Source organism: Rhipicephalus microplus, unplaced genomic scaffold, assembly GCF_043290135.1.
Source record: "Rhipicephalus microplus isolate Deutch F79 unplaced genomic scaffold, USDA_Rmic scaffold_16, whole genome shotgun sequence".
In the NCBI taxonomy this organism is placed as follows: Eukaryota; Metazoa; Arthropoda; class Arachnida; order Ixodida; family Ixodidae; genus Rhipicephalus; species Rhipicephalus microplus.
The window spans coordinates 8,519,709-8,532,901 of record NW_027464589.1 but is presented as its reverse complement, the minus strand read 5'-3'; the positions used below and the strand labels follow the sequence as shown (position 1 = coordinate 8,532,901).

The 13,193-nt window shown below is 43.1% G+C and overlaps 1 protein-coding gene across 3 annotated transcripts in view; it reads left to right on the top strand.

The window, feature by feature from the left end:
• The window catches only part of LOC119166664 (tartrate-resistant acid phosphatase type 5), a 389,636-nt gene that overhangs the window by 255,295 nt on the left and 121,148 nt on the right, over positions 1-13,193 (top strand). For all 3 annotated transcript variants that reach the window (XM_075883351.1, XM_075883350.1, XM_037417985.2), the window contains exon 5: positions 6,806-6,953. In XM_075883351.1, coding sequence (XP_075739466.1) covers positions 6,806-6,953 — 148 coding nt within the window. The remainder of the gene's footprint in view (positions 1-6,805; positions 6,954-13,193) is intronic.

The window sequence follows — 13,193 nt, the reverse complement described above, 5'->3', positions numbered from 1 at the left end:
CTAGCTCCACATAAACGAAATTTGGTATTACGAGCAATAAGTGACGATGAGGGTAAATGACACGTGCAAACACCATGATCTTGAGATACGTGTTACGTAAAATTTGGCTACATGCTACGCTCGTAGCGTGCTCGCGGCTGTTTCGCTTGGTCCACATATACGAAGTTTGGTATTAGGAGCCTAATGTAAACCATGACTTTGCGCCGCTCAAAGCTTGCTCGCGACTGTTTCGCTAGCTCCTCATATACGAAATTCGGTATTACGAGACGTGAATGGACCACGAAGGTAAACGACATGCCCAAACATAATAATCTTTAGATGCGTGTTATGTAAAACATGACATGCTACACTAATAGCGTGCTTGCGACTGTTTCGCTACCTCTACATATACGAAATTCGGTATTACGAGACGTGAAGCGACGACGAAGGTAAATCACGCGTCACAACATGATAATCATGACAAGCGTGTGATGTAAAACATAACTATATACCGTGTTTATAGCGTGCTCACTGCTGCTTCACTTGCTCCACATATACAAAATTCGGTATTACGAGACGTGAATGGACGATGAAGGTAAATGACACGTCCAATCATGATAATCTTGGGATGCGTGTTTGTAAAACTTCACTACATGCTACGCTCATAGCGTGCTCGCGGGTGTTTCGCTAGCTCTAACCTCTAAGGCAAAATTACCCGGAAAAGAGCAACAGAGCCCAATAGCCGTGCGCGATGAACGGATAGACCACTGAGGAGCAACCACAGAGGGAAGCGTGCCGCACGAAACCACTTACTCTCCAAACACGCTCCAAAGGGATGAACCACCCGAACTTGCAGGCAGCGCGAAAAGCGTTGGCAAGGTGACCAGCCCTCCTTCTCTTCCTCTGCTGGCTCAGTCTTTCCCCGTATTTTGCCGGCGACGGTTCGCGTTGCGTCGTGCTCGGAGTGCTCGACCACGGCCGACTGGAATCGACGATTTAAGAATTACGACATGGTGCTTGTGTGTACGCTTTAATGAGCGTGGGCTGCTGATTTTGCGTTTCGCTGCACCCATGTAGTCTGGAGCAAGTCTCGACACGTCACCACACTGCGCTGTATATCTCTGGCTTCAAGATAGTCACGACCAACACACGACAGCAACAGTCGGGAAGGCCAATATGGTGGACGAGAAGACAACAGGCCTATCGGATATATACTTCAGCCCGACTCAGGGCAGAAAACAGCGGTGGATTCTAAGGCAAGTAGGTTATCATTCTTTATTCTACCCTACTTGTCGCGTGTGCGATACGGATCGCGCTTGCCGGCAATGGGCTTCGTCGTGTTGTATATCGCCCACACGAAATGCATCGTGAAGGTCAGCTTCAGCGTCTGCAGTTCGCCTGTGCTTTGCGACCGCCTGGATATTGGCCGCCATTGCCGTCGGCCTCCCGTACGCTCGCTCATCGAGTGCTCGCCTGTCTTCGCCGCCGCGATGAGCTCCGGGCTGACGATATTGGGCTGAGGCCTCGTCGCTGTGTTGGGAGTCGTCGAAAACACGTTACGGGTTCTCGTAAAGAGGTTGGTTGCATTATGTCGCGTGCATTGAGTGCACCAGCACGGGCTGGCGTGTCTTTCGCTAGCATCGGAACTCGGTGAAAATTGGTTGCCATTACAGTTGTCTTCCCCATCAGTCGTCGGTCGGAAGCAATTCGGCGCCGTCCGTTGGCCGCGGCGGTGGACTCGAGTTTGCGCGCTGCACTCGCTCGAGTATGTAGAAAAGGGCAGCATTACCGTCGATTTCTTCGGCGCTAGCTCCAAACCAGCTCGGTGCTGTTCGTGGCGGTGGCAAAGCGTACTAGCGCTCTCCTGTTCGAAGTTCCCTGGCGGCAGACACTGCACGTGCAGCACCGTGTTTAGTGTCGTGTTCGCGTGCTCGAGCTGAACGACGTCACTTACTTAGAACTCGCTGACTTGTTAGCGGCACGGTGGGTCGCGGAGTTGTGGCTGCGGCCACCGCTCCCAAGCTGTGTCGCTACGGGGATTTAAACGAGTCTTTGACGATGTGTGACATTATGGTGAAATTATTAGCATGTCATATCTCACGTATGTTTTCATTTCACCTTGCACGTATTTCTCATATGCATTTGTATTTATCCTCTGTCACGTGTGACTCACTATTTTACATACTTATGGTGCAGCCGTGGGCACACACCGTGCTGAAGACTGTGTGCGCTGGCGTCTGCGATGCCTGTCATCTATCTCTTTCATCAGAGCAGCTTCAGAAGGACTGTGCGTGATGTGAAGGCAAAGTTCTTTGTGTTTTAACGCTTGTTTTTATATTAACGTGCACGTACTTGTCATATGCGTGCATCTTCATCTTCTGTCACGTGTGTCTAACTATTCTTACTATATTATTGTACGTGCAGCCGTGGTAGCACAACAAGCAGAAGGCAGCGTGCGCTGGCGTCTGCAATGCCTGTCATTTATCGCTTCCGTCCGAGGAGCTCCCCAAGGAGTGAACAAGATGTGACAACGAGACTAGACTTGTACACTTCACCTTGAATTCACTTAGCAGAATGGAGAAACTTCAAGTGTATGCAGAAAAATAAAAGATTTTGATGTCTCACTTTTGTCTTTCGTTGTTGCCGTTAATGCGAATGCAGTTACACATAGGTGGCTAACTACTTTTCGCGTGTTCTTTTCTGCGCAGAAAAACAGGTGAAAAAAGTATTGGGCCTGGCGGAAAATAAACGAAAAACAATGTTTAAACTGAGGACAAAAAGTTCATCCGATTAGAGTATTTGAGTGGATCAATCATTCGTCTGGCAAGGTGCAACTGTGAGGACTAACGGTTGCCCGGTAAGGTGTAAATGTGGGGATTAACAGTAGCTCTATAAGATGCAAATGTGAGGACTAAATGTTAGTCCTTCGAGGGGAATTGTGAGACTAACGGTTACTTCCTAAGGTGTAAATGTGAGGACTAAATGTTAGTCCCTTGAGCTCGTCTGTCGGGACTAACTGTTAGACCCGTTGCCGTTAGTCCTAAGAGGAATTATTGGTTGTAGCAACCACATTAGTCCCCAAAAGGACTAACCACACACACTCTTAACACCCTTTTGCCTTAGAGTGCACATATACAAAATTTGGTATTACGAGGCGTGAATGGATGACGAACTTAAATGACACGTTTAAACATGATAATCTTGAGATGCGTATTACGCAAAACGCGACTGCATGCTACGCTCATAGCGTGCTCGCAGCTGTTTCGCTAGCTCCATATATACGAAGTTAGGTATTAGGAGATGCGGAGGGACGACGAAGGTAAATGACACGTTCAAACATGATAATGTTGAGATGCGTGAAAGTAAAACATGACTATATGCTACCCTCATCGTGCAATCGCGGCCGTTTCCGTAGCTCCACGTGTACGAAATTCGGTATTACGAGACTTGAATGAATTACGAAGGTAAATGACACGTTGAAACATGATAATCTTGAGAGGCGTGTTATGTAAAACACGACTACATTCTACCCTCACCGCGCGATCGCACCGTTTTCCTAGATTCACATATACGGAATTTGGTACTACGAGACGTGAATGAGAGATGAAGGTAAATGACACGTTCAAACATGATAATCTTGAGATGCCTGCTAAGTAAAACATCACTACATGCTACGCTCATAGTGTGCTCGCGGCTGTTTCGATAGCTCCACATATACGAAATTCGGCGTTACGAGACGTGTATGGAGCACGAAGGTAAATGACGCGTTCAAACATGATAATGTTGAGATGCGTGTTATGTAAAGTGTGGCTACACGCTACCCTCGTCGTGCGATCGCGGTCGTTTCCTTAGCTCCACATATACGGAATTCGGTACTACGAGACGTGAATGAACGACGAAGGAAAATGACACGTACAAACATGATAATCTTGAGATGCGTGTTAAGTAAAACATAACTAAAGCTACGCTCATAGTGAGCTCGCGGCTGTTTAGCTAGCTACAGATATACAAAGTTTGGTACTACGAGACGTGAATGAAGGACGGAGGTAGATGACACGTTCAAACATGATAATGTTGAAATGCGTGTTATGTAAAACATAACTACATGCTACGCTCATAGAGTGTTCAGAGCCGATTTACTAGCTTCACATATACAGAATTGGGTATTACGAGACGCGGATAGATGACAAAGGTAAATGACACGTCTAAATATGATAATGACATGTGTGTCATGTAAAACACGACTACATTCTACCCTCACCGCGCGATCGCACCGTTTTCCTAGATTCACATATACGGAATTTGGTACTACGAGACGTGAATGAGAGATGAAGGTAAATGACACGTTCAAACATGATAATCTTGAGATGCCTGCTAAGTAAAACATCACTACATGCTACGCTCATAGTGTGCTCGCGGCTGTTTCGATAGCTCCACATATACGAAATTCGGCGTTACGAGACGTGTATGGAGCACGAAGGTAAATGACGCGTTCAAACATGATAATGTTGAGATGCGTGTTATGTAAAGTGTGGCTACACGCTACCCTCGTCGTGCGATCGCGGTCGTTTCCTTAGCTCCACATATACGGAATTCGGTACTACGAGACGTGAATGAACGACGAAGGAAAATGACACGTACAAACATGATAATCTTGAGATGCGTGTTAAGTAAAACATAACTAAAGCTACGCTCATAGTGAGCTCGCGGCTGTTTAGCTAGCTACAGATATACAAAGTTTGGTACTACGAGACGTGAATGAAGGACGGAGGTAGATGACACGTTCAAACATGATAATGTTGAAATGCGTGTTATGTAAAACATAACTACATGCTACGCTCATAGAGTGTTCAGAGCCGATTTACTAGCTTCACATATACAGAATTGGGTATTACGAGACGCGGATAGATGACAAAGGTAAATGACACGTCTAAATATGATAATGACATGTGTGTCATGTAAAACACGACTACATTCTACCCTCACCGCGCGATCGCGCCGTTTTCCGAGATTCGCATATACGGAATTTGGTACTACGAGACGTGAACGAGAGATGAAGGTAAATGACACGTTCAAACATGATAATCTTGAGATGCCTGCTAAGTAAAACATCACTACATGCTACGCTCATAGTGTGCTCGCGGCTGTTTCGATAGCTCCACATATACGAAATTCGGCGTTACGAGACGTGTATGGAGCACGAAGGTAAATGACGCGTTCAAACATAATAATGTTGAGATGCGTGTTATGTAAAGTGTGGCTACACGCTACCCTCATCGTGCGATCGCGGCCGTTTCCTAAGCTCCACATATACGGAATTTGGTACTACGAGACGTGAATGAACGACGAAGGAAAATGACACGTCCAAACATGATAACAATGACATGTGTGTCATGTAAAACACGACTGCATGCCACCCTCACCGCGTGATCGCGGCGGTTTTCCTAGATTCACATATACGGAATTTGGTACTACGAGATGTGAATGAGCGATGAAGGTGAATGACACGTCCAAACATGAAAATCTTGAGATGCGTGTTCGTAAACATAACTACATGCTACGCTCATGGTGCGCTCGTGGCGGTTTCGCTAGCTACACATATACAAAATTTAGTATTACGAGACATGAGTGGAGGACGAAGGTAAATGACACGTTTAAACATGATAATGTTGAGATGCGTGTTATGTCAAACATGACTACATGCTACGCTCATAGCGTGTTCGCGGCTGTTTCGCTAGATCTACATATATGAAATTCGGTATTATGATACCTGGATAGACGATAAGTAAATTACACGTCCAAACATGATGCTAACGACATGTGTGCAATGTAAAAGATGGCTACATGCTATGCTCATCACGCGATCTTGGCCGTTTTCCTAGCTTCACATATAGGGAATTCGGTATTACGAGATGTGGATGGACGATCAAATTGAATGACACGTTCAAACATGATAATTTAGAGATGCGTGTTATGTAAAAGACGGCTACATGATATGCTCATAGCGTGATCGCGGCCGTTTCGCTAGCTCCCCAGATACGAAATTTGGTATTACGAGACTTCGATAGACGATTAAGGTAAGATGACAAGTCCAAACTTGATAAGCATTGAATGCGTATTATGCGAAGCATGAGTACTTGCTAAGCTCATAGCGTGCTCGCGGCCGTTTCGTTAGCTCCACTTAGGACTTCTTGCTATACTAAATTTGATATAACGTGCTGTGAATGAACTACGAAGGTTCATGACATATTCAAACATGACAATCATGGCATGTAAGTCATGTGGGGTGTAATTTACGTCCGCCACGTAAAGCTGTGCTCAATTTATTGTCACACATCAACATTCCCGATTCGTCGTTCACATATCATCAATTCCCACTGTTCGCGGGATCTGCCAATTTTTTGCCATTGCTTATTCTTCTCAAAATCTATCATGTGTATTTAGTGTGCTCATTGTTTTTTGCGCGTTTCCTTAAATATGTATAACATTGGTTGCTTATCATGATACTTTTGCTAATATATAATTTTTGAAAACTGCACTTTTTGTAACATATTTTGTATTGAAATAATCGTAACCACTCAGGATATAGAACCAAATATTTCTGGATCTATTTTTTATAATAATAAGCGATAAGTTCGCCTTTGATTGAATAATTGATTGATTGCGCAAATGGTCACCAGAATTCGAAGGCCTTGGGGGCCAAAAGCATTCCAAGGCCATAACAGATTCAGCTTTGGTCAGCGCCATTGCTTGATTGTTCTCAATAAAGCAAAAATTGACGAAAGAAGAACAAAATAAGTATTTGACAATTCCTGATCTCACCCAGATCCCGTTACGTACTGGTGGCGGGTCACTATCCCATCTACTCTGCCTGCTCCCACGGGACTACCAAATGCTTGGAGAGGGACCTGGACCCGCTGCTGCAGAAGTACCGCGTCAATGCTTACTTGGCTGGACACGACCATGATTTACAGGTGAACTGCCCGCATAGACAAGTACTGCAGGTTGGCCAAGTTGGTGCATTTTATTATATCGCATTGCAATAGAGCGGCTCAGTTTGAGCATGGAAAAAAAGGCAGCAGCGAGGAAGGAAAGGACCAATTTGAACTTCCATCTTTTGTTTATGTCATGACCGAACAGCACATTTTATGGCTCACTTCACAGCACACCTGACGTCGCTCACCTGACCAGAAACAATTAAGCGTGGCGCGCAGCACAAGTGATTAGAAAATGCAGCAAAAGGAAACATCAAGTTAACATTTCCACGTCAACCATTCTCTGCACACGCCCGAAAAACTCGAGCTCTTTTTCCAGAAGAGGCTACAGTTCTCGTATTCACACACGGCTTCACACATTTTGCAATAGAATTTGCCTCAACACTCTGAAGGGCCAACTTAATACGACTGCGGCCCGAAGTTTAGCGCTCATTCTGTTTTTCTTCGTCGCTGTTCCTTATTTTGTCAATGTTCAATCTGAGCTGCGCTATAGCAATGCGATATTAGAATGGTCCTGTATAGGGTGGGCTTTGTCAACTTGGCAATCGCTTACGACAACGTCTAGGCGCAAGTAAGTTACTCTCAGGGGCCGCAATGTGGAACCACAACTGAACTGCCTTGTAAAGCGATGTTGCAGTGTGAGCTCGGCACAAGGACAACACGCGTCCTACGAGTGTTGCAACCTTGCGCTGTAACCTATCTGCCATGGTTTATCATTGCAACTTTCGTTGAGTGGTGCAACATTGAGCAAAACAGTCAATGAAGAATTCGGTGCAAATAACCTCAGCCCATAAGAGCCTCCAATCGGCTCTTCAACCTTCCACGCAGTTCGTTCAGCGTTTGAGTCCTAAACTTACCACGTGGGCAACTAGAAATTATACAAATCTGGGTAGATGAGTCACTGAAATTCTTTTAGAACATTAAAGAAATATCAGTTACGTGTATCGATTCATCCATTAACTATATTTCAGTTTCCAAACATGCTCTCTTTAACGTGAAACTGAATGAGGCTGTTGGGGCTAAGCATCACGGATTCTTTTAACGGTATAACGTTAAAAAGCTTGTTTCGCATAAAGTCTGGGATTGGTGCCGGCATCCGCATCATTCGTTGTGAGCGAAAATTCTTCTTGTGCGTGACTAAAAAATCGAGAATAATGCAAATAAAATAAATAAATGATACGAAATCCTGTAGCAGAGTGGGGACTGAACGAGGGTTGTTTGGGTCCGAGTGGGGATTAACGCGGGTCGTTTACGCGGCAAGCGGACGTTCTACCACATGGGCACGCCTCTGCTTGTGAAAACAGTGAAAATAACTTCTTCTGTTGCGAAATTCAGTAAAAGTAGCTCTCAAGCTTCACAAACATATGCGTCCTGTACACATGCTTCACAATTATATATGAAATATTGCAGCAATAATTAGTGGTAGAAGCGTTTATTGCCAACGGGCGTCAGAATATGCGAATATCATAATGGCTACACGGTTGAAAGCTGGTAGTCCACTACAAAAGGCACACACTCTACTGCGCTTCCTTTAAGGCCACGTATACCGGGTGCATTGCAAATTCAAAGAAGTTTTATATTCGTTTCAAATGGGCACTAAAAACAGGAGGCCGCTATCGTTTTCAACTACTAAAGGCGAAGATTTAGGTTCCCCTAATTTTTAGTTGCGTTGCGAAGATCATGGCGCTTGTGTGGCCCTGTTTCTCTACAGTGACTAAATTGTCTTCATCTCAACTGAGTTAATATACAGTACTGGTAACTGCATGGAATCAATCAAGTTGCTGAATGCAGGTGTTCGATTAGAAGAAGACGCGGACCACAACATAGTAAAAATGTACCAAGACGTTTTGGCACAGAGAATGGGAGCCTCGTTCACAATCAAAGCGAAGGGCGGAAGCTAAGTGTATGAATAGTCGACAGCACATGGCCTAAGCACCTTGCACATGGGGGGGGGGGGGGGGGGAGAGATTACTGTCCATGCGGTTGAGCGTGCTTTTTCTTGTTTGTATTGTTAATGAATCCTGACACAATCTGGAAGTCAAGCCCTTTTCGGTAGCAATGATACGTGCCCTGCTATTGCAACCTAGAAAAATATTTTCAGGCTTGGTCAGTGCCGCCATAACGTCGCCCGTTTGACACAAGTGAGCACGCGTAAAGGAGGGTGTGAGTCCATTGCTACCATCGTCTCTCATTAAAGCAGTCGGGGCAAGTTTTACGTGCCTAATTGCTAGATACTGTGTTTTGCTACGCAAAAGACACCTGTTTAAGCCGCGTATTACGCTTGAAAGTGCTTGTTGGTTATTCGGAGAGTCATTTAATCCATGAAAAAGTTAGAAAAGATTGTGCGCAATTTAATGTGTGGTCGATTTATAAGAGCAAAATTTCATAGCCTGACAAAGGAACGATATAAATGAGGTAAAGTTTACTCATTATTTGTTCTTCATTCTCCCCTCCAAACACACACACACGTGCTCGCGCCCACACAAGTGCACACATACACATACTATCTATCATCATCAGCCTGACTACGTCCACTGCAGGACAAAGGCCTCTCCCATGTTCCGCCAGTTAACCCGGTCCTGTGCTTGCTGCTGCCAATTTATACCCGCAAACTTCTTAATCTCATCTGCCCACCTAATCTTCTGTCTCCCCCTAACTATCTATAGTCGGTGACAATTTAAGCATGAGCTCCCGTATCACGAGGCCACATTTCCTTTATTTTGCATGCCTCCGCGTAACAAAGCAAATAGTTCCGCATGAATAGCATAATTTTCACGCATATAACCATTATATTTCAATATCTCACTGATAATGAATTGCGTAATACAAACCACGACACAGAAACTTGAAAAGGCACGCAGTTCTGTGTGAGATTAGCAATAATTATTTTGTGTAAATCACAATTCCCCCCTCCGCTCATCTTGGAGTCCAGAAACAAACAATGTACAGATCTCGAACGCGACGTTTATGCGTGGTACCTATGGTGGTACTAAAACCAAAATTGCCACATTTATGAAAGGTCTAAAATTAAAAAAAAACTTCTATCCCGTCTTCACAACGTAAAACAGGGGCATTTATCCATATTCATAAGGTCCTTTGTCATTAGTTTGTAATTGTAATTGTTTCACAACAATTTCGCAGCCGGCTTTATTAACTGTCTTGTGTAACTATGGCGAATACGAACGAAGCAAGTGAAGAATGGAGAAGTGATAAGAGATTAACTTCATGAATTCTGGTTCTTGGGCTGTCGTGATTACCAAATGTGCGTCTTGCGTCGCCTTGCTTGTCATCATTGTGTTTGAGGTAAGCGCCCTTGCTTCGTTCAAGGTCTTATTTCAACGAAATAAAAGTGCGTCGCGCACGTTGTGGTTCACAGTGGAGGTAATTGCAAACGTTATCGTTAAGTTAATGCTAAGGTTCTGTACGCGGCTGAAGTCGTGGTTACTAATTTTCTTGCTTCGACAACATGCGCTCCATGGTGTTTGCAGACCCCGTCAGCTCTTGAATATTGAGCATCTTCAAAGTGGCATCGTGTTTTCCTGGAACAAGGGCCACTACACTCCACACTCTAAACAAACAAAAAAAACCCCAGATGGGAGTTTTTGGCTTGTCCTTTAGATCACTCCCATCCGTACATGTTTTGCACCCTCGAAATGGGAGTAAAAACGCTCATGTCGTAAGGCATACAACGGGCTTAGATTGGGCAAAACTTTACTCCCTTTGTGGCTCAGAGAAAACGATTCTGGAGTGTTACGGTTCTTACTTGGGAGTATTTTCGGTGTAATTAGGACAATACTTTACCCCCGTCTAGGCGTTTTCAAAAGGCGGCGTACAAGTATTTTAACCACGTGACCACGCTGTTTTTGTCTCTTTTTTCACTCTATTTCGGAGTCAATAGGTGGAATCTAGGGCGTTTTAGCTCGCCTCTCTTGGGAGTAAGGGTATTGAATGGGAGTAATCACTGCAGCCAGAACTCTCTCTGAGCAAGCATTCTTGCAAGGCTGCAGGCTCCATTCTAAATAAACTAGACGCAAACAAAAGCTTATCTACAGCCCAAACACAAAAGCAAAGTACGGATCCTTTCAGAGTTCCTGTTTATACGCTATCAGAGCACACAATCTGCAGACTTGCGGAATATTTATTACGGAGGGAAAATTACACACAAAGTACCACTCTTGTGGCGATTTCACAGAAGTGTGCATGGTTATTGACCACAGAATTTGTACAGCACGAGCACGATATTTACCACCACATAAAGCACCGAAAGTACAAACACTACAAACACAAATTTTTCACATATTTGTATGAAGCAGTTGAAAAGTAAAAAATCAAATGGAATGCCAACATTCAAACACACTTTGCCAATCAAATTAGAGTATCTGACTAGAAATCTGCAAAACTTCCATTGAAGATCACCTAATGTAATAACAAGTGCATTTCTGCAAATCTGGTGCTGTAGATGATGTAGATGATGTAGATGATGGTGCTGTAGGCTATGCCCAATAACATATATGTAGAACCTAATTATAATATGTCAAGAAGTCGACTTATGGAACTTGTTTGAATTAAATGCTATACCAGTGACTAAGGTTCTCTTGGAGATTTCTGGACATTTTTCTCGTGGCACACATATAACATATAGAATAAAGGGACAATCCTCAAATGCATTAGATGGATGCACCTATTTTTTTTTCTCTCAGAAAATAAAAAAAAACCTGAAGTCAATATTGGATCCGCTTTCAAGTTACAGCAAAGCCATTTTCACCAGACTATCCCAAATCAGTTTCGAATAACAATAGTACAAGAGAGGTTGACGAGTGTACTACAATAAATTTGTTTGCTCCAGTTCTGTTATCGACCATGTCAATCAAGCTCAAAGAAGACATTCATGAACATATGAAGAAACGCACATTCCATAAAGCTGGGTAATGCATTAAAAGTAATAACAAAACATATAACATTGGAAAACTGGGCAGAATTAGCAGACAGCTTTTTCTGTTTCATTTTCTGCTGTATGGTTTGCTTATGCTTTCTAATGAATACCATCAAATATGTCTAAGCTTCAGCTTTTCTATCATATTGCATTTAAAATGGCAATGGGCCAAACCAGCAAACACACACACAGCAAATAAAAAATGCAGCATTTTAACACCAGAAGTTACACTACACTATAATAAAACGTCACTGACGTCGGCTAGCATACTTGCACGCAATTGGGTCATGTCATTTCAAATCAATCAGCGTTTTATGACCACTACGAATACAGCTGAAATAATTTTGGTGTGTTTCTAGAAGCTCGAAACTTTTGTTGCTCGTTTATTGCCATTGCGTAAAACTTTCCTGCATATCTATGTGAGTCTGTAGTTTTTTGTCGACGAGATGGATCGCATTAAAAAACTATTTTTTTCAAAAGATGTTTTTGGATGCACTCAATAAATTGGTATTTACGGCAAAGTAATAAATTATTGCAACTGAAAAAATAATAAATTGCTTATGTACATCAATTCTTTGAGGGCTTTTCACACGAGCAAAATGCATGAATTTTTAAAGCATATTTTTTCAGGATATTGCCTAGCTCAAAGAGCACACAGAGCATGTGAAATCAGCTGGTTTGACATGCTACAAATTATAAGTAATTTAGGTGCTCAATGTGCAGAAGCTCATCTGAAAAAAAAATGCAACTTTCACTTTTTTTCTGGAAACCTCTGTATACAGGAGCAAAACATTACCTTGGTGTTGGACTAAAAATATGCACGACAGCTCATTTGAAAGTGTTATATATGAGATAAACATAGATGCAGTTGCTAGACAGTATTATTTTTAACTTCAGGAATATCAATTTTTTGAAATTTCGTATTCTTTACAGCTTTTTACCTATGCAACTCAAGCAGCATGATGCATTCGCAAAAGCAATCCTCAACTCAAGCCGATTGGCCTAGGATGCAGATGGCAAACTTTGTGCTGTCTACCTGGAAATGGATTTATCATCTGCATTCTATTGCTAACACAAATGTATAACAGTAAATGTGGTCAATGTGGTGACTTCAGGTGAAGTATCCAGCATAAGAGATTTACAGTCACAAATGATACTTTCTCATGAACTTCTGCAAATGCAGAAGGCGCGTTTTACACACCTAATAAAAAAGTTTATTCATATTCAGTACGCAAGTACCATTCACGAAATACACTGATAAATGCAGCCTTATTACAAATTTATTT